This window comes from Amphiprion ocellaris, chromosome 1 (genome assembly GCF_022539595.1).
Source record: "Amphiprion ocellaris isolate individual 3 ecotype Okinawa chromosome 1, ASM2253959v1, whole genome shotgun sequence".
NCBI classification, from domain to species: domain Eukaryota; kingdom Metazoa; phylum Chordata; class Actinopteri; family Pomacentridae; genus Amphiprion; species Amphiprion ocellaris.
Genome location: NC_072766.1, coordinates 22,644,835 through 22,667,617, shown reverse-complemented (window position 1 = coordinate 22,667,617; position 22,783 = coordinate 22,644,835). Strand labels below are relative to the sequence as shown.

General features: G+C 40.2%; 1 protein-coding gene across 1 annotated transcript; it reads right to left on the bottom strand.

Moving 5' to 3' along the window:
* Positions 1–20,541: 20,541 nt before the first annotated feature.
* Positions 20,542–22,783, bottom strand: LOC129349865 (uncharacterized). Its single transcript, XM_055014602.1, has 2 exons — positions 20,700–22,783; positions 20,542–20,610 (listed from the first exon to the last, which is right to left on the bottom strand). The coding sequence occupies exon 1, from the start codon at positions 22,582–22,584 to the stop codon at positions 21,184–21,186; it is 1,401 nt and encodes a 466-aa protein (XP_054870577.1). The 5' UTR covers positions 22,585–22,783; the 3' UTR covers positions 20,542–20,610; positions 20,700–21,183.

Genomic DNA, 22,783 nt, shown 5'->3' with positions numbered 1-22,783 from the left:
ATAAATATCCAGTCTCACTTCAGTTACTTCATGTGGATTATTTAAATGATGATTAATGGCTTCATTAACCAAATCCTTTGAAGTGAAATAGTTTATTTAGTCGACTTCACCAAAGTAGACAGTGAAGTGGACAAGTAAACCACAGAAAGCAGTTCTAATTAGTAACTTATAGTCAGAAACAATGTTGATAACTCATACACGGTTGTGACTTTGCTGGATGTTTATCTGATCTTCTTAATAACCTTTGAAAACAGAAGCGGTAACTACAAGTGACAACAAAAACTGGATGTTGGATATGTTATACCTGAGTGTATTTGGAGTAGACATTTGAGGGATATTTCCTGGTCAACCTATAACTTACAATGATCTGTCCATAACTGTAAATACTGCAAACAGTAAACTTCTGTATTTCCTCATTCTCACTCTTTCCATCTAATTTGCCTTTAGGCTTCTCATTAAAGGGGACATATGTTGTTTATGTGACTTCTGTCTTTATTGTATACACTGTTCTGGATTCTTTGCAATGTCCTTCTCAGTGCCACAATGTTTTTGTACACAAACAGCTGTTCATTTTGTTACATTTCCTAGCCTTGGCTGCTTGGGTGGCAGCAAAGTTTGGTCAGTGGGTTGCTGGTGTCTTTGTCACACATCTTTCAGATTGGAACAGCAGACATTTTGAGTAAAGAACCAGAAAAAGGTGAAATCAGATTACTGTTGTTTGTTTTCTTTGCTTCCTGAACTGATCAATTACAACAAAGTGGGCTAATCAAGAGGTCAGCCTTAAAGAGGTAGGAACTTAAACAACCTGCTTCAAACAGAATCTGAACCAGAGTTGCGCTTCCACGTCAGGAACCCTTTGGGGAACTCCAGGGTCCAGAGTAAGAAAAATCATTTTATCCCCCCAGACAGTCCCCGCTTGGCGAGTAAAACAACTTCTAATAGAAAGTAGAAGGGCACTGGTTGTACCTTCTTAAAGTTCAGGAAATTTAGGTGTGAGGGATCAGCAGCAAACATTTCTGATTAGTCTTGTAGGCTACTCACAGCCTTTTATGTCAGACCTTGTCCACACTATTATGGATATTTTGCAAAAATTGTGCTTATTCATGTGGATGTAAAGCTTAGTTAGGGATGATATCCCCCCATTAGGCTCTGCCAAGGACTCAAGATGTGTGGTACTGACACCGTAATGGACATGTCCCTAACTGAATATAGTCTTTGTTGATGCTAGTAATTACTCATCTGCTTTGACAAGTCAAGTGTCTGCAGTTAAAATTACCTACAGATCCACATATTTAATCATCATGCATGCCTGGAACACAGATGGGGTGCACACAAGTGTTTTGCATATATCTGTCTGGGACAGAGAGGGGAGAGTATATTTACTTGTCTGACTGAAAGTTTATTAATTGGAATAGAACATTTGGTGGAGTGAGTGTGAGGCGAACACTCTCCGGCTTCTCTGTCAGTTAATTTCACTTGTTAGGATCACACACAATTTTATTATTGTTTGTCTCATTCACTGATATTACAAATAGTGCAGTGATGTAACATTTAAAGCTTCTAACTAATGTGACATGCTAAATTGACTGTTACCAGAAGAATTATGTAGAACAGGTGTAATTGGCGACAATAAAAATGATGGCATTCCATTTAGGTCAGCTTTTTCCAGAGTCCTGGTATTGTCCATACAGGCTCAATGGGAACTGAGCATCATCAGCAAAATATGCTTCACCTCAGTTTTCTGTTATGAAAAAATATCTGCTGTTGAAAGGTTTATATGGTACAAAAATGTACACCAAGAATTTCACCACAGAATATATAATGCACTATAGGCTAAATAAGGAGTAATTTTACAACCAGCCCCTGATTGTAGTCTGACTCACCTGATGTAGATACAAGCGTGCCATTGGCTGAGCATTTCAAGCAACTTTCTTTTGCTCCCTTTGCACTTTCTGGGTGTTACTGTTTCAAAATCTTCTTCACTACTGGAAACAGCAGCAATAACCTCCAGCCAGTAACTTATCATACTAAAAACTTTGCAAGGGACTTTGATTGTGCTGTAGAGCAGCACTGACATATTTTTCATTAAATTAGCCATATTGATCACAATTCTTACATCCCTGTGTGTAAAAGTCCCACTGAAACAATACACCATTTTAATATTTTGAGGGAACACAAAAGCCGCATCCTTCCTTTAACTCCACCCCAGCCGAATTGTGATTGGTTAAAAGAAATACAAACTTTAGCTCTCTATAGCAGAATGTTAACAAGAAACACACTCAGAGAACGCAGTACTCCACCAAGGCTGCTCAGTCATTGTATAATTTCTTATGGATAAGTCCCAATAAGTCCACAGCATTGGCTTTCTAGTAGGATCACCATCATGTGACACTACATCAGCTGCCTGCTGACGTAGTGTTCACTTGTTGTCATAGTTACAGTGCTATCTCGCAACAATACAGAAATGTTTAACAAATCTGTAGATCCAGACTACAAGCCGCATCACTGCAAAAATCTAATGAAGTGGACCTTGTGTCATTTCTGACCTTCCCTGAAAATTTCATATAAATCCGTTATTCTGTTTTTGAGTAAAGTTGTGAACAGACAAATGTACGCCGATCGTCACATAATTACTCTGCTGCGTTCCTTGGTCAGAGTAATTAAATAAAGTCATACTATTCTGTAATGCAGCGAGATATTTATGCTGCTTTAAATTATTCATTGATTCACTGCATACCTCTGCTGGTCTTGTAGAGATGTACAGTAGGTAGTGTGTTTGTATATTTAAGACATACAATTACAACTTTCCCAGTTGTAACCAATTCTTGAGGACTTCTGTCCATTTGTCTCTCATAGATGGACAAGGTTTAGTTTGTTTCTTCTTCTTCAAGGTCTTTTAAACTTTGACAAAGAGCTGTTTTTTCTCTTTTTCTTCTCTGTACTCCCACCTTCTAATGACACTATGTTTCCCAGTTTATTTGCTCCAAAGGAGTTAATGGAAATAAGCCTATTTTCTTAATCAGATTTTAAAAAATATATTGTTGCAGTTTAGACCATTCTTTCAGTTCACATTTTGTAACTAATTACATTAATAAAGCTTGTTTTCTATTCAAATATACCAGATCCAGAGGATACTGCTTGATGTGAGGAATACATTTTTTTTTGTTTTTTTAAACTTCCGGTCATTACCATCTGCCTGTAATTTAAAATGTTTCTGGCATTGCAAGACACCTAACAATCAGTGTAAACCTTTTGAGATAAACTATTATGTTAAATTATAAGCTGTATATCCTGCTCAGTAACTTCCCTGCTCTTCCAAAGATCTCACTCTTTACTGGAGTGTATTTATAGACTGGGGAAGCAATCTGACACTTTTTGTAAAACAGTTTTTACTATGCTGTAATGTCAGTCTCTTTTAAAAAACTGTCAGTTTACATCTAACCTGTATATTGTGGTAGAGGTAAAACTTGATAAAAAGCTACTGTACTCCTGCCAAAATGTGTCCATGTAATTAGTGGAGACCAGTTAGGATATAAATGGAAGTCAGGTTATTTTAATTTCACTGAATTTACTCAAAAACTTTAGGTACAGGTTTAAATCCTTTTACTCGTAATGTTATAGCTATAGTAATTTATGGGGCCCCATGTGTGCGACTGGCTTTAAATTGTAGGCTGTAACTTGAAGCTGTAATCCTCGTATCTTTTCTTGTGCCATTCATTGACATGTGACAGAAGTGTTGTGAATGTGCGGGACTGTATATGCGTAGGTGTCCATCCACCCCTTTATAACTTGAGGATGAGTGTAAAAACTGAATATCCAATAAATTCTTAAAATTTTGCAAACGATTCTTTAACTTGCATGAGTTGGGGTATCAAAAGCCACATTTTCCAAAATACATAAAATTGCAACATAAGCACCTGACCTAAATGTCTATTGAAGCTTCTGAAAACTTAATGGCCCCTGAATGGAATCTTGGATCAATGAACCAAGTCCTTACATTTGTATGTTTGCATGATGTTTTCATACACTGTATATAAAATATGGACATAATGGCAACAATGTCGCCCATTGGTTTGTGTACCATTTTGAATCAGGTGTTATGAGGGAGGGTTGGATCTGACTGAGACCTCGAGGACATTCCACACACCTATACGGTAGTGACTCATCAATCATAAGGTAGTATGGAACATATCCCGCTTCACGGTCTATTTTATTCTAAATGAATCATAATTCAGAAAATCAGCATCATGCTGTATTGAAGGAAACTTGAAATTTGGAACTGAGACCATAAACTCATTTGGAAAATGTTTACTGAGGTGACAAATCAGATGAGAAGTAGTTATTTTTTTCACTAACCTCTATACAATCAAACATTTTTGAAACCAGAGGAGTTTCCCCCTGCTGGCCTTTATAAAGAGTGCAGGTTTTAATTACTTCAGCCTGATGCCACACCCACCTCTTCTATACAGTCTATGGATATTTTGCAGATTTTCATGAAATATGGTTTAAACTTGTGCTACATTTGGATTTACAGCTAATGTCACCTTGCATTCAAGCCACCAGTTACCTTACCTTCCTGTTTGCTTCTTACTTTCCAATAGATTTTATCCCCAAAGAGATTTCCACCGACCAACATCTTCTTATATTGTATTAATTCTCAATTTCCAAAATACTGAAAAAATGCTGACACACATTTCTTAAAGAGATTGAGCCCATGAAGACAGTGTTGTTTAGCTAGAAGACTCTAACATGTTGACAGCTGGTGGTCCTGTACGGAGGTCAGCCTCAATGAAAAAGAAGTCAGCCTGTGGAGAAACCCTGCCTGCTCTGACCACATGTTGGAAATGTCTACCTACTTTTTTTCCAGCAGTTTTCCCAGCCTTCCATGTTGCCTGTCTGTTACTGACCATCAAGAACTGATCTTGACAAACTAAACTGTCTTTCAACTCTACCTCAAATGTGTTTTGCTCTCCTTGCCTGTTGTGCTACCTGCTGCCACACTAACGTTTGATCATGAAGTATTGATCGCACCAGCTCTCAAAATCATTTTCAAGAATTGATCTTTGCTCGGGGGCTCGTTCAAAGACAATGATGCAAAACTACGGCAATCTTTGCATATGTTTGGACCAGCTCAACGGCTTTGCACTGGGAGCTGCTGTCTGAAGAATTTGATGTTTATACCATAGTGCAAGGTCTAACGCCAAAGCAGCACTTTACAGCCACATGTTTCCACACCAAGTGCAATGTTCATAAGCAGAAACAGGCACTTCAGCGATATCAGCTAAGTAGGAAAAAGTGACCAATCCATCAACAACGAGGGATGAAAATATAAGTCAACTGCAGTGTGAAGCTGAAGTGTAAAGCTTTTGCTCTTCTGGTTTCTGAATTAAGTAAACTCAGAGTGCTGCTCACACATTCCTGAAAGAAGTTGGAGAAGAGAGTAGTGCTGACAGGGAACAGGTCTCCAAGTAAAGAGGCTTTGAGATCACTTCTGAAGAGTCCGCGAACATGTCTCTCAACACTCTCTTGTGTTTCTGTCTCGTTATCTGATTCTTTAATCACATCTCTGTTTCTTTGTGACGCTGCTGTGACAGAGCTTTGCCGCTGTCACCTCACAGCTACCGGGGTACCGTTGCACATCCAAGTCGATTCACCGCCTCAGAACAGAGCAGCTGGAATCACAGTAAGACAGACTTTAAAAGGAGAGTCACACAAAGCAGGCTGTCATTCTGTCTCAGCAGAAAAACGGGATAGGAGAGCAAACAAGGTAATTTGCAAACTCCATAATTTTCTTGAAAAGAAATAAAGAACTGTTGGTGTCCTTAAGTATCAGACAGACCCTCTCCCACCCCCCTCACACACACAAAAAGGGAGTGCAACCCATTAGCAGCAAGTCACTCGCACTGAACGTCAGCATTAGAAAGTGCTTTCAACTCTGCTGGCTGTCAGCAACTCTGGCAGCTTCGAAGAGCTTTAGCTTCGACTCGGAATCTCAGCAAAGGGCCTGTGGTCGGCAGTGACAAAATCAGTTTGAACTCTTGTGCGGAGGATCTGTTAAAAGGGGTTTCGGATCAAAGGAGCCTAAGTGGGTCAAAATTACCTTGACCATCTGAGAACAGTCACATTTTGAAGGGGGGCGGGGGTAATCTGCAATGTAGAGGGTAGATTAACATTTTGCAGAGAAGATTCCTCCTGAAGACGTCAGATCAAAGCGGAGCGAAGCTTTTATTTCTTCTCTTCCGACGTTCCACTGACTCTGTGTTAATTTGGTAATTTGGCTGCTGCTTTACTCTGATTGTAGCAAGGCGAGAATGTGTTTACCTTTTCAGTGTTTGGAGAAATGCCTCGGGGCCTCCTTTGCTTCGCTTTTCATATGGAATCCGACAAAGAATCCTATGTCTAGTTTGGTCTTTAAGAATATGAATGTGTTCAGTTCCACCTCCAGTATGTGATGGTGTAAACTTTATACTATATACATAAGTGAGAAATTACTGGAGAAGGAGCACAGTCTGCTTTCGTTTGGAAGAGATACTGATAAACAAAATTAGATACAGTGCAGGGACGGTATTTAAAAGGAAAAGACAGATGGGTGCAATCAATGCACTCAGGGATTGTAAAAAAAACACATTTGTATGTCTTATTTTTATCCTGTTACAATTTTAAATCAATTTAACTGCATAGCTTGATGGATGTCATCAGGCTAAAGTGTCTTAAACTCAAAGTGCCTCAACCATGCATGGTTAAATTGCCTTTACATTTTGTAAACATTTATGGTGCCCAGAGGATGAATCTTAAAAACTTTGTTGGTTCCATGACTTTTCCTGTAATGCTATCACAAGGTTGACATTTAGAGTGTTTATGAGGTATTATTATTATAATATTTTTTAATTTTTTTTTTTTTAACAAATATTTATGTACACCATTGGATGAATTCTGGTAACAGTGGTCATCCAATGACTTTTAATCTAGTGGCATTATCAGATGAAAATCTTGATACTTAATGACAACAAATGATAACATTAATTAGGATCCTCTGGCACTGAAACATGAAGCCTAATGCTGAAATGTCAAAAATTGCAGTTCCCCATAACATCAGAAATAGTAATTTTTGCAACCTGGTACAAAAAACAATTTGGGTCTTTATAGCGATTTTTCTCATTTGTGGCAACTGCACAGTGGTGAATTTTTATATTACAAACACATTTCAGTTGTATTAAGTCTTGAAGATATGCATCATTAAAGGCATTGCAGCGTTGCATGACAAATCGGTACCATCACAAGACAGAACATTACCTAGAGATGTTTGCATGGCCAGCCTCAGCTCCTGACTTATTCCTTTGCTCGTTTAGATTAAGCCGGGTATTAGGTGGAGTCACGTACTGTCAAGATGGAAATGGCTAGAGCCAAAATGATGAGCTCCAAAACTGCCCTTCAGAAAATGTATGGCTGTTTCATCCATCTTTACTTGGACAGTTTATGGTTTACATGCTAAGCCAGCCTAGTAAAAAAGGTCAACTTTATACCTGATAAATATCAGCATGTTAGCAAAGTAATTTGTGAATTTTAGAGTGCTGCCATTGAGATTTATCTCCATGCACCAAAGTGCCTGTACAGCCTCAAAGTACTGCTAGCATGGCCTATATTCACTTTTCGTTCTCTCATCCCTGTTTTGATTATTAAATAGATTTTTTCATTTCTATTCTAATGGTCAAGAGCAGCCTTTGCCTCCACTTCCAGTGTAAACTGTGCGGAAGAGAAGTGAGATCTCGACAAAACCTAATTCAGTCTGTCCAGGCAAAAAATGTTTGATATTGAAGCAGTAATGAGCCATGGCAGTTACTCAATGGGAGCTCTGTATGAGCAAATGGACAAGAGTAGAGGAGCCATAATAGATTAAAATCAAACAAAAACCTGTATTGACAAATCACTGCAGCTCTTCCTGTGCTTTCAGCAAAGAAGGAAACAAATACCTGTTTGCGCTCCCTCCTCCTGAGGACCCGTCTGCTCTGGTTAAAACGTGTTTGGCTACGCTGGAGCTGCAGTGCTTTATTTTATGTGTACAACTGCAAAAAGCAAACTGAAAAAGAAGTGTACTGTGTCCACGAGAAATATAATCATTTCAATTATTGTTCTGCACCTTAAGCACACATAGAATATTTCTCTGTGTCAGAAAGCATACAGATTCATAACTAATGACAACAAATACACATGTAGTTTTTGCTGGATTTGCTTCAGAATGTAGTGTGCAGCGTGGCTTGTAGCGTGTATATTTTTAAACCAATGCAAAACAAAACAGGGAAAATCTCTGACTTTAACTGACGACTCAGTGAAATCATCTTTCGTCTTGGTTCATTAGCAGAGGTAATTTCTGTTTTAGCCTAGGTCGTGCAAATTCCAGCATGGCCTTTGGTACATGCGAGGGAGCCCTTTAAAGACGGCTTGCTTTTGAAGCCTGCTGGTCGAGCTGTTCAAAGCTGCAGCTGTTTTTGGTGGTGTTTGACAGCTTTAATTGATGTTTATTTTGGCATCGAGTTTCATTCCTTTCATGCAAATGTCCTGCATGCAGCGAAATGGGTCAGGGCACCACTAGGTGGGCACAGTTTGTGTGTGCTCGGATAAGAGCAAAGTGCTTAACGAATTTACATTTTAGATCACAGAATCTCAACAAGCAGAGAGCAACAAAAAGCAGCCACACTTAAAATGAAAAAAAAAGGCTTGACAAGTCTGTCTTTGATTGGATAATGGATGGTGAAAACACTGTGCAGAATATTAATATGTCCTGAATTACAATGAACAGATAACAAGCCTACAATTTTCATTTTCACCTCAATGTTTTGTGTGAATAATGTCCATCCCATTAACTTTTCTCTCAAGCTGCATTTAATTAAGATTTTTTTTTTCAGCAGAATGTTTCTACAAGTGTGAACGCCTTGGCTCTGCTTTACAGTGGTGTTGTTGCCAGTCTTCCCACCTGTAGACCTGCAGCGAGCCGGCCGCCTTTCAGATATTCAGGCTCACCACATCTATGTAGCCGCTCCCCCCTCCTCACCCTCCCTCCCCTATCCACCATCCTTTTCCCCCAACCAGGGCTGACATCACCATGGAGGCACGCAGGGGCCTCCTCATCTGCTCCCAATTACAGCCTCGCAAACTCCTCCGCGGAAAAGACTTCAAACTGTTATGAAACTGAGAGGAACAACCTGAGACCTCGAGAAAACAAACCGGTGACGAGGCTCGCCACCAGCAAGTCTGGCAAGGTGTGGATGTGTGTGCGATCATTCAGTGACACTTTGCTTTAAATTAAGGCATCTGCAGGCCTGAGAGGAAATTATTCGAGGCAGAATTATCAATGTGAAATGTAAGCAGGTATAACACGGTAAACAAGTTCTGGATGAGCTGCAAACAGGAGAGAATAGGACTATGATGTTGATTGTCCAGTTTCCACTGAATTTGTTTGAGAACATACAGTCCAGCTGACTTTTATTTGAACTCTAGGTTTCTCCTGTGCCAAGTTTAAAAGCCCATAAAATCCAGAGAGGTCAAAAATGAAACGACACAAATGGCCATTTCATATTTGTTGCTGTTTTTGGTTCCATGTCAATATCATTTTATCCTTGCAAATTTATCCTGAGCCATTTTTTTTTAATTTTTCAAAAGCATTTCAGCTTTGATAGATGGAGGGAGATTTGTACTTTGTACTGGGAAAACGGCTTAATCTTGGCTTTAGCTGCACTACTATTTTAAGGTCAGGGGTCTAACTAGCAGTCATCATACATCAAAGTCAGATATAGAGCAGAAACAACACAGACACCATAGAAACTCCTCTGTGGAGCTGCTGTGGCCTCAGTCACGTTGAGATAGAGAGAAAAAAACCAAGGACACTTAGATGGTTTCCATGACCTGGTTGCACCAGCTGTTTGTAAATCACTAAGCTCTTCTTAACTTCTTAGTAAGTCGTTTCAAACTAGTGATTTACTAAATCGGGTGACATACAACATAACTGTCAAAACAAGTAACAAAAAAAAATGTTTTAGGGATGAATTGGTACAATCACATGAAGAGCCAGTCTTTTCTAAATGTACGTACGGCTATTCATATTTATATGTGCATACATGTGTCAGAGTTATTAACATTCATACGAGCATTACACAAGTCAGTTTTATTATGTAGCTGTCAGAGCCTCAAAGCATCTTCTTAAGACTTACTTACATTCATATACACTCAATATGGAAGACCTGTGATGAATAATATCACAATAGCCAGAAAAAAACATGCAGAGATATTCACATGTGGCTTCAAAACAAATCTAAAAATGGATTAGTTGGATGCTCTTATGCACACACAGTGAAAGCGCATCACTGTTTCATTTCACTCTCTCTATACATCATTGTCCAAGAAGCTATGTGCAGATCATTGCAGGGACTTTTAGAGAAAGTGTTTTAACCATGTAAAATAGAACCAATGAAAGAATGAAGCTTCAACACTAAGAGTCACTAAGGTAATTAACATGTATCAAGTAGCTGGTACACAAAATTTTAACAAGTGATTCAAGAATCTCACAATCAGAGATTGTGTTGTGACCTGTACACTCTCCAGATGTTTCCCAACATGCAAATGCTGACAGATCTGACCTCGCTCCATCCACCAGTACAGCCCATCTGACAAGAAAAAAGCATTCAGAGGATGCATGCCAAAGATTCACAATAAATTTATTTTCAGATGTGAAAAAATGTATTATTTGCAGTTCAGCAGCTGATGAACATTAAAATGACATGTCACAGCCAAAACAGAAAAACATGTAAATGAGAACAACCATATTGTGAATGTGAATGCATTAAAAACAGTATACGTGATCACAGAGAGCAGGAAGGGAGATTGGATGGAGGTTTGGCTCTGGGGGATGGGGGATGGGGGATGGTCCTCTTCTTCTTTTTCTGTCTCTCTCTCAGAAATTATAAACATGCAAAACTAGTTTGTTCCATATGTGTGAAAGAAAAGTCAGCACCAAATGAATTGCATCATTAAAAATGCATTTTAGGTCCGTAATCAATGTGACGACTCCAGTTCCTGCTCCACTCCGAATGTTCTCTTTGTACCATTTGGCAACAAAAGGCACAACCTCCAGCAGAATGACATGACCGGCCTCTATGGACCCTCCACCCCCTCCTCCCTTTACCTTCACCCCCACCCCCACCTTCAGAGCCATTCGGTGGACCGCCAGCCTTCCCCGCCGGCCAGCCTTTCTCTCTCTGGGAACAAGACTTCATTAAGGAGAAGAATTGTCTTATTGTGAAGACCCAACTGCCCCCTCTCCCAGGAGAGGGTGGAGCTTTGCTGGACATTGTGGCATCATGGGGTGACCCGGCTTCAGGGGTCAGTTCACTCACTGTTCACTCACTCGCTGTTTGGAAAGCATCTCACGTAACGCATCACTGGGTGGCTGCCCCCTCTTCTCAGCCCAGGACCCTCTACTCTCACAGCGTCACCGAGGACCAGAGCACTGAACAGCATTGTACATCCTTTACAATACTTAATGAGGGGACATGTATGTACGCAATCAGTGTGACCAGTTTGTTTACTTAGCAGAGATTCTAAAATATTTGGCAAGCCTAATCTCTTCTGACAAATGAAGTTAGAATATTTTCTGTTATGCCCTGCTTTCATTCCTTCATTTTGACTGTGATTGCAATTTTGCTCTTTAACATGATTGTAAAGGTGCAAATTTCTCACACGATGAAAGGAGTTTGTGGATGGTCATTTCCTGGCACAGGCAGGATTTGACATCTTTGATGATGTTTTTTTCAGGCTAACAGCTGACGTTGGTCGTCTTTGTGAAGGAAAGAGCACAATTTCTACACCGTCAGGTCAAGCCAGCTTTGCCAGCTGTGTATGGAAAATCAGTGGTTTTTACGACTTAGTAGACATGCGAGCTTTTGGAGGCAGACATCTGTGGAGTGAATATGAAGAGTCCGGCTGGTTGGAGAGCCTTTTATCAGCTCCTGGAGGAAGCAGCAGTTTCCTCCTGTGAAGGACACAGTTCATGAACACCACTGTAAACTGTCCAAGCAGTGTAACACAGGAGCTGTCTCATGGTCACATTAGCTGTGTCTCCATGTTTTGTTTTTTTTTTTTTTTTTTACATTCTGAAACACTGCATTAGCAAGTTAATGAAAAATGCAAAATTTTAAATTTTGCAAAATTTTTTTTAATTTGCTTCAGCTTGAGCTGATTAGCTGTTCATTCTACTGTCTTCGTGTCTAGAGAGCATGGAACTTGGCCAATACTAGCCAACATGAAAGAATGCTTTCAATATATCCAATTAAAAACAATCCCTAAATACTTCTCTCCATTTCTCTCAAAGATCCCCAAAACTTTGTTGTTTTTGTGTTTAGCGGTTGGCCAACAACTGGTTTTGTTTCTGTCCTCTCTGTTCATTACCGCAATGTGTAATGTAGCCTATAGCGCCACCTTCTGAAAACTCTACACAGCCAAGTTTATTTGCTCTAGAGCAGTTAATGGAAACAAACTAAACAGGCACTTTCTTTTTTAATGTCTATCAAACCAAACAGGACCTGAAAATATAATTTTTGCTGAACTCCGCTGGTTTCAATGCAGCCCTGCAACCCTAGTTACAGACAAAGTCATGCAGATGTAAAACTTTCAACAGGAGTGGGGCAATAAAACCCCTTTACAAGTTAGTGCTGACCTACTAATTATGAAAAACTCGTGCAAAGAAGTAAGTGAGAATGCTGGCATGCTGAAGACATAACTAAATTGACAACCAAAGAAAACATATCTGCAAAAAATCGTTATGGAAACACTGTAGGGCTAGGGTTAGTGTGTTGCAAGGCTGATGCTAGCATTTGGCTTAAAGGTGAAGTACACAGTTGTAATTCAGTACGCTCTTTATCAAATTCAGTGACTTCACGTTATCCAGTTCTTTCTGTTTGTGAGCTAAAATAAAATCCCGTGTTCATTCACAGCCCTGCCTCTGTAAATAGGAAACTGCAAAGCTGCTCAGACCAATCCACACAATTTGTTCTCGTGCATGTTCATGCTGTGGATGGAGGTAAAGGAGCAGTGAGAGAGAGAGAGAGAGAGAGAGAGAGAGGGATAGTAATGTGGTACATGCTAAAAATCTAAATGTGCTTACCAGCTCAATATTAACAATGTTTCTCCAGAACTGCTTAACACTCTGCTGCACTGTTTCACAGAACCACTTGTGTGGTTATATGCTCAAGATGTGGGTAAACTTGTTTTTATCAGAGAAGCAGTTCCGTGAGTTTACCTGTGGTTTCTCTGGCACAACCCAGTATCCCATAATATTATAAATGTTCATGAAGCTGTCCAGTGCTGTCACATATCCAATAAATGGATCATTATATGCTGGATATTACGGGGGAAAAGCTTGTCATATAAATGATCAAAACCATGAAAGCTGTTTTGAAACAAATCAAAAATCTTGAAATCTAACTTTGTTCTATCATCACAGTCTAACCATATTCAGGTTTTGAGGCAGGCACTCAGGCTGGCTTGGCTTATGACAGAAACAGTGCTATAAAAGGAATCAGTATGCTTTATTATTTATTTGTTCATTGTGTCGTACAGTGGTTGAAACATTTTATGGAGGCAGAAACCAGCCAGTAAAGAATTAGTGTTGCTTTTATTGCTTTTCTTCAGAAATGCCGTTGTTGCTTTCTCGTTAAGCATCTACAGGCAGAATTGTGTGGGGTTGGCTGTGAGCCAGCTCAGAAATGTTTTATTGTTGTGGAAAAATTATTTTAAGTACTTGCTTCACAATGCTGCTTGAGGCATGCCTGTTTCTGCTGACAGCACTCTGCAGCTTTTGTCTGCCTAAATGATATGTTTTACAAGATTTTTTTTAAGTAAACACATAAAAACAATACTGACAAAACATTGTGTCGTTAAATGCTCTTTGGAACGGTTCTTTTGAGAAAATGCCCCATATAATGTTATATTTTTCTGCAGGATCAGTAGGTGTATGAATCTTTTAGTGCACCTGGTCATTTCTTGGCAAGTCCTGCTTTCAGGGATATGTTACGTTAATGCATGTATGAAAACCACACAATTTGATTCTTCTAAGTTACAGTGCAACTGAGTAAATTTCATGAATCACTGACAAACAGATCTATGACAGTTTGAGCTGCACGAACCTCTGAGGTCTCTTTTCCATCCAGGTTGTTTGGCTCATTGCCCAGAAGTCTCTTTCTTGTATTATGTCAAAGTTGTTTTCCTTAAGGCAGTTTGTGCAAATAATGCCATCAAGTTGTTAGAAAATTCTTCTTGTATTCTTCAATAGTAAATCAGCACATAAACAAGGCAAAGAAAAGGCAGTTCTGCTCATTTCTGCAACATTTACAAGCTTGGACAAAGCTGGGCTGCAGTGGCTGTTGGGGTGGAGGACACAGTGGACTTAAATGGTTTCTGCAGCCTCATGAATTACCAGTGTTTCTCAACACAGCACAAGCAAGCAAATTTGATGATTTGTGACATCTTCGGTGGTCTATATTATATTTTTCCAAGACAGAAAAATCATCCTGCAGCATGTTTTTAATATTTGCATTTCAGCATTTCATCTCATTTTTGCAGCATTCACAACTTTGCGCTGCAGTGATGGAACAGGGGATCTTTGGGTGAAAGGTCACATGTCTGCAACAAGATCCTTACTGCACCAAACCATCACCTCTTCACAGGGGAAAGTGATGCTAAATATTTGGGTATTAGCCTGTCATTGTTTTCCTGTGTGGACCTTGGTCTCGCTTCTCGAGCTGAATGCCCAGAAGATGATATAACACTCGGTGCAATTCGATCGCGGTCTTTGCGATTGCACCCAAGCAAAGAGTGCAATTTCAAAGCCTGCTGAAACTATTCAAAACACCAGCGGCCCGTTAACGGCCCAAGATAATGAATTCCATGGCACTGCGGGCCTCTATGTGTGGGAGACTTGGAGCTTAGCTAAATAAACCTTGTCTGGCTGAGTGGCCCCACTGGTGCCCGGCCCTATGGGGACGAGAGCAGCCTGGTCTCTCACAGGTCACTGGATGGGCTCAGTGTTAATGACAGCCTCATTTACCCTAAACTCACCGTGACATCCACGAGCAACATCCCACAAGTCACACCTCTATTCTGTCACAAAGGATAGGCTACTGTTGGCAAGGGCATTGTTACTGGCTCAGCTTGAAATGACAAACTGCGTCTACGGAGGGTTCATAGGAGTTGTGCTGGTTGAAGCTGATAGCAGAGATCACTCGTCTTCCCTGTGGTGGGAGTGACAGGCTCTGATTTTTTTTTCTTCTCTCTTCATTAACTATTCACATTTGCACCTTATGTGCAGATCAACATCGCCACTCGACATGAGTCCAAGCAGTTCAAAGGCTGAGTTGCTTGGAAGTGTGCACGCCACCCCAGGAGTCGCCGGGCCTTGGACGCCTGCAGAGTGGTGGGTGCTGAGAGCTTGGGCGTGTTTGGATCAGGGACTGAATTTTCCTCTGAAGATGAGGAAAAGGTTTATGGCACGCTCCCATGAGAGTGTCTCCTGCTCTTTGAAGCTCCTGTCTTGGTGGCTGCTCTTATCTTTGGGAAAGGATTATTTTATCTCCTCCTGTTCCTTTCTTTTTTCCTCCTTCTTCTTCTCTTCCTCACTTTCCATCAACGCAGGTTTTGTACGGATCTCTTAGGAGATCTTCTCCTTGCCCTTGCTCTTTCACTGCACTCATTTCCAATTTCCCCCTTTCAGAGTACACCCAGCCTTCTTTACGCCACCTCCCCCAACTCTCTTCCTTTTGCTCCCTCTGTTGCACCCCACTCTCTTTCTCTTTCTCCCTATCTCCTCTTTTCTACCCTTCCAACACATGACAGACTGTGTAATTAATGAGCATCATAAACCTCTCTTTCTATTAGCTACCCATTAGTAAACCTGGCAAGCCTGTCATTTTGGACAAAAACACACAGCTCCTTCATTTGATCCCCACATCAAAGGGGGAACCCCACTGTTTTCGGCTGAATACACTAATTGTGTCCTCGTTCTGGATGGGGCTACACCCCCACCGCTTCAAAAAAAGCAGCCAGTGCCGAGTGCAGATAGTAAAGAGAAGTACAGAAGCAGAAAGTATTGATTATATAGGCCTAAATTTGGAGAGTTTTTGACGTTGGAAAAATTACCAGTCGTTTAGCGGTGTGCCTGAAAGTCTGCATACGTCTGTTTATTTGCACAGCGCTTTCTCTTTTCATCGCTCGCTTTATAGTAGACACATTTTGCAAAAAATACATGTCAGTGGGCTTCAGGCCCTCTTAGGGGTGTTTTATATGCAGCTGTTAAGATAAAAAGGAATTTTTAAGTGGGACCTTAAAGATTACCCTATTTTACACTACAAGCCAATAATGCAAAACACTGGATCAGCAATCTTGGTAAGATAAGTCTAACAAAGTCCCATCTGGAAGAGTTTTTAAAAACTCATGTTTGCATATATTATTGTTTTACTGCCTTCACTAATTTTGTGCAGTTTAATACATTTTTTTTTTTACTGCTGTGACAAAACAAATTTGGACCAAAAGAAGCTGAAAGGGGTTACTGTCACCCTTTTAAGTGCAAATAGGATTTTTTGAAGTTTATTCCAACTACACGCAAACAATAATTTAAAAAACTTACCATATTTATTACACAGCTGCTCAGTACTTTATTAATTTAAAATGTAAAGTTTTTAACTACATCCTTGGTGCCTGTTCTGGTTGTACTCTTTTCCTCGCTTGCATATAAAATGACAGGGTTTGTGCTCTTGGTATGCATCAAATGCTGTAAAAGGAAAGAGCTGCCACCTGCCACTTAGTCCGTATAAATACATCAAAGATGTTATTAGCAGTATATGGTTACATCCGATTTGACACTGAATTTTCCTCCACTTGCTATAAAAGCTCAAAATAAACCCGTGTGTCCAGGAGTATTCTGAATCCTGATTATTTCCATCATTTCCAGCATGCAGAAAGGCAAACGCATGCCAGGGTGTCTTATCCTCCCTGCAGACCCTTCGCCTGACACATCACATGCTGGGCCACCACAATGGGCTGAGTCACCACCGCTGCAGGAATCAACACTGTACTTCAGTCACGATTGTCTTCTTCCCTTTGCAACATCCACGCCCCTTTTGTTCCTCAAGATAAAGGCAACAGTCACATGTCTGAGCTTTAAGCGGCCAGCAGCTGCTCTTCTTTCCCTCTATATGCTTCACATCCCCCTCTTCACCACCAGGCAGCATTCCCTCCGGTGGGCTCTGCAGGCATCAGGCCCCTAACATTGTTACGAGGACATAAACATAGACAAACCATTAGATCCCCCTGAATCTGGCTGTCTGAATGCCCCCCATTATGCCTGTTTCCAGGGAGAATGCCCAGTTTTATGGTGGAATGAGCCAGAGCTGGCCACCAAGGCAGGCGCTCCCTCAGGCCAATAAATACCTACATCAATCAGGCAGGTGTCTAAAGAATTTAGCTTTGTTCTATGAAGGTTTTTCACCATAAAGGAAGAGACACAACAGAAATCAAGAGGCAGATTTCCTCTGGATTTGACGAATGCCTCAATATCTGCCAAATATTTATCTCATTTATTTTCTGATTTGATGATGTGTCAGACTAAAATAACTGCGTCCCATGATAATGGGGATGGATTGGAGGTTTGGGGGTTCACGTCCATGAGATGGCTTTAAACCCCCGCCACCTCCTCTCTCACAGGCATCAAAGGCAGAGCTTGGAAATAGGGCCGCAAAGCCATCTCTCCGTTGGCCTCTTCAAAGGACAGGAAGTGTGTCAGAGGGACAGGCCTTCTTTCCCAGCAAATTCAGGCGAGTTGCTATAATAACAAGCTCATCTGTGTGTCTGTGGCAGACTAGTTCAAAGGGGAGCCTGATTCCTCTTGGTACAACATGTGATGATAGAGTCCGGATGCGGAAACCACCGTGTAGTAGAAATGCAACTGGAGGACTACATCGGGGACGTGTGTCCAGTGTATAGAATCCTCCCTACAAAACTGAGGTCACATTACATTATTGATCTTAACTTTGCCAGAAATCATCCCAACTCAGGTACATATATTTGTCATCTGCAGATTTTAAATGCTTAGCTTCAGAATTTATGAGCGCTTCTGCAAGTAGTTTGTGTATTAGTCTCCCACGTTGCTGTGTCCTCTATGGATGCTTAAACCTACTGTATGTATTTAAGCTCTGTAGCTGGCATGTGCCTCCTCAGTGTAACTACATTTCATGCACCATGTGGCGGCTACAGGAACAGTCAGGGCTGACTGCTTATGTTTTCTCCTGCAAGTTGCCAGTGTGGATGGAGATTAATGTTTGATAGACAACAGTAAGGAAGATGAAGTTTTTTAGTAACATCTAACAAAGGCATCTCCTCTCAAGCCTCACATGTTCATTACTGCTCGTCTCTCATGGTGACTGCACTGCTCCAAATGAGACAAGGCAAAGCAGAAGCTACTTTGATGTAACATCAGTTATAAGTATGTGCATAGCTTAACTTTAGGACGCACAATACATAAACTACATAAACAATAACACAAATACCAGGATGTGAGTGAAATCTAATGCAAACACCAGACTGTACTCCCCAGTTGAATTGTTTCAGTGGTTATATGTTAGATATCTACATGCATAGGAACTGACCTGCACCAAAGGAGGGACTAGACAAAGATTGTGCACACAAAACAATTCTGCCTTTAGTCATTTGTGAAGGGTTTCAGGTGTTTTAGTGTAAGAATACTGGTGCCTTTGTTTCTAATGGAGCCATATAGAGGAAGAGTTGCACGGCAATAAAGTTAATGAGGTGAAGATAAAAAGATTAAAGGTAGAGATGTGAAATAACACAAAATAAAAACAGCTTGCCTTCTATGCTTTTTTCTTTTAAAATAATACACCACATATTCCAGCCTACCAGTGTGTGACATGCTGGTATGCTGGAGGCACATGGCTATAGACAACGTGGCCTATAATTTGACTTCCTAACAGTAGGAACCAATGACGATTTCGGGGCCATTAGCAGCGTTTCAGCATGCCTTTGCTTATAAGTAAATCTAGTTATAATATTATGTCCTAAAATTGAACAAAGCTTCTCCTGTTTTTAGATTTCAAAAGGAAAATACACTATGACACAGAAATGACAAGCAAAGACTAAATTTAGACATCCAGCAGTTCGATTGAAAACACATGAAATTGTACCTTTTATGCAGTGGTACTAACCTGCACCAGGTGACAGCTCTTAGAAAACCTTTTTGATGAGAATTTGTGTTATATGTATGTATTTTTAGGCGCATTGCATCCTGGGACATTTAATTCACGAAACTAAATCTCAGCAGATCATAGAGGCTCCTCTTTTCAGTAGTTGTTTTTAGGGAGCTTATCAGATTATTTCAGATTTAAAACCACACGAGTTTACAAAGAGCAAACAAAAAGCTTGTTATGTTCAAATCCTAATCAGCCTTTTGGTTCTTGCAGAATTTTTTTGTGATGTTTTTATGTATGTCTGTATATGATGAGGTTCTTTGGGCTTAAATAATCAAAGAAACACATTATGTATTGTTGACTTGGTCCTCCAGAGAGCTTACTGATCTGAGGAAGAACAATCGTGTGTTTTTAAAAATATATATATATATATATATTATTACAAAAACACACAAAATTTTTAAAATCCCATGCTGGGTTAGGTGGGTTTTTAGGTGAAAAGAACAAAGCTGCTGATCAGGGATCATTCACCGGTTACAGATTTAATTCAAAATTCTTAAAGGTGATATTTGCTCAGGTTTTGTCTTACATTGATAATGATCAGAGCAGTGACGCAGCACCTTTTAAGAGAATTTTTGAACCTTTACCAGTGCTTTCTCAGAAGATGATATATTACTGTCACACTGAGATGCTGGCAGCCTGGCATGAAGTGGCTTCTGTCTTATAAATCTGAAGACATCAAAAGAATCTTAGACTGCCTTCATCTGCTGCCTCGGTCCAATAAATCCCTTATTCTCATGACAGAAACCCCAAACAGACAGACGCGCATTGACCACAGAGCCCCATATGATATGATTCTGTCCCCAGGGAGCCCATGTGAGAGGATAATTGCTGATATGTTTTATTACTAAAGCGAACAAGTAGTGATAGATCAAGAGGGAATCCAAACAGTCGTTTTATTTTGTGCTGGCGTTAGTACACTCATGAAAAAGATCTTGTATCTAATGGATGGTGATGTCAGATGTATGTCATTTAATTATCCACAGAGGGAGTCATCAGTCCTGCTGACCTGAGAGAAACATTTTCACAACTTTCTCGTGACTTTCTTTTGTGGTTTGCTCATTTTATTTCCTCACAAATTGTGATGTGGATTCATTTAAGCTGAGATTGATGTTCCCAAACCTGCTCAGACACAAATCCATGGAGGTCCAAAGACCCTATTTATAAGAACTGATGACAGTAATGAAGAGAAACTTATAGTCTATTATGCCGGCTTGCTCACAAATCGAAGACACAAGGGTTCTTTTCTTTTACTGATGTTTTACTGTGACTTTCTTGAGGCTTTAACATCACAGAGTACACCGTAGAACTGGTGGGGAAAAGTGATGTACATACAATTAGCTTTGCTTCTTTAATACATTGACACAAACATAAACACAAATAATAAAATAAACATACCACTTTGGCCTGCTAAGTGAGCAAACGGTGTGAACTTGGGAAGTTGCTTATTTCTTTTCTTTTATACTTTTATTTAACACTCGGTCGGGAGCCTTGTCTGCCGTGTCGGCTGCTTCTCTTTAGCTTAGCAACAAAACAGGAAGTAACCTGGCCGTGCCCTCTCACATGACTTAGCATTTACAATTTTTATATTAGTTTAAACCCAATTATTATCACTAGTATGCATTACCTTGGCCTAATAAGCACTTTACAATATTAGGAAAATAAAAACAATATTTATACAAATTAACTGCGCACCAAGCAAATTACTTTTAGCATTACCAATGCGACAGCTCCTCCTAGTGGTAAAACGATGAAGTTAACTTTACTTCAGCAGCTGTTACACTCCCACCATCACACTACTTCTACTGTATGTGTGATCCTAAATAGAAGTTAACACAACATGAACTTACGAACTTTAGCAAATAAACACACTTATAAGTCCTTACTCTGCTTCTAGCAAAAGTATAGTCTTATGTATTGGCCTTTCTAAAACAGTCTTAGTTGAACGTGCTCCTTTATTGTCCCGAGTAGTGTCACTGATGAGAAGCTTGACCTTTCTGACTCTGTCGTCAGCTCCTGGAGTGACTTCTACGACCTTGGCGAGTTTCCACTGGTTTCTTGGAACACAATCTTCTTGTAGAAGAACAATGTCATTGACTTTTGTGTTTCTTCTGTTCTTATTCCACTTACTTCTCTGTTGCAGGTTTAACAGATATTCCTTTCTCCATCTAGTCCAAAATATGTTCGCCAAATACTGCACTCTTTTCCATCTTTTCTGCAGGTAGAGATCTTCTTTGACGAATTCTCCGGGCGGTGGTGATATCACTGTTGATTTCATTGTCAAAATATGATTTGGTGTGAGTGGCTCTGGTCCGACTGGATCGTTGATGCACTCGACTGATAGTGGACGGCTATTCACTATCGCCATAGCTTCATACATGAATGTTCGCAACGATGAAGTGTCTAATCTTGAAGTTGACTGGTCGAGAATGGATCTGAGAACATTTCGTATTGTTCGAATCTGTCTCTCCCAGACTCCTCCCATGTGACTTGAAGCAGGTGGGTTGAATATGAAACTGATTCCCAGTTCTTTGACCTTTTCTTTGGTTTCTTGTGTTAGAAGCTCATTTCTTGCACCAATAAAATTAGTGCCTTGATCACAATTCAACTGGCTGACTTTTCCACGAATTGCAATGAAGCATCGAAGAGCATTAAGAAAACAGTCTGTGCTAAGATCATCCAAGACTTCTATATGGATAGCTCTCGAACACATACATGTAAATAAGAGTCCATATCTCTTCACTTCTTTCCTCCCTTCCTTCACACAAAATGGTCCGAAGCAGTCCATACCACTGTATGTGAATGGAGGGGTAGCTTCTAGTCTTTCAGATGGCAGGTCGCCCATCCTTTGTTCTTGGTTGTATTTCCTGTATTTTCTGCATTTGACACATTTGTATATGAATGATGACACTTCTGTACTGCAACCAATTATCCAAATACCATTGGCACGTATCTCATTGATGGTCATTCCTCGACCCTGATGATGTATCTTCTCATGATAGTGTTTAATGAGCAGACGTGACAGATGATGCTCCTTTGGCATGATAGCTGGATGTTTGATGTTGGGATGGAGTGACGCTTTTGTTAGTCTTCCTCCCACCCTGACGATATCTTGCTTGTCAAGGAATGGACTTAGCTGGTGCAGTTTAGAGTGGCATGATTTGACTTCTTTCTTATCCTTGAGTGACTTGATTTCTTTACTGAATGCTTCTTGTTGGACTGTGCGTATGATGAACTCCTCCGCTTCTTGTCTTTCTTCCAGTGTAGTACTTTCATTGGACATTTCTTTAGAGTTCTTTACATACTTTACACGTCTTCTTAATCTTGCAATTGCTTTCACAGCTCTTGTCCAATCAGAGAACTTTTCGAGTCTTTCTGAGATGGATTTCTGCTCTTTTGCTTGGACTGTGAAAACTTGCGTGACCTTGAGCTCTGGATCTTCAATGCTAATCTCTTTCACTTTGATATCTTCTTTTGGAATG

What these genes read in the sequence shown, in the direction of transcription:
- LOC129349865 (XM_055014602.1), bottom strand. Translation starts at nt 22,584, where the DNA reads ATGTCCAATGAAAGTACTACACTGGAAGAAAGACAAGAAGCGGAGGAG.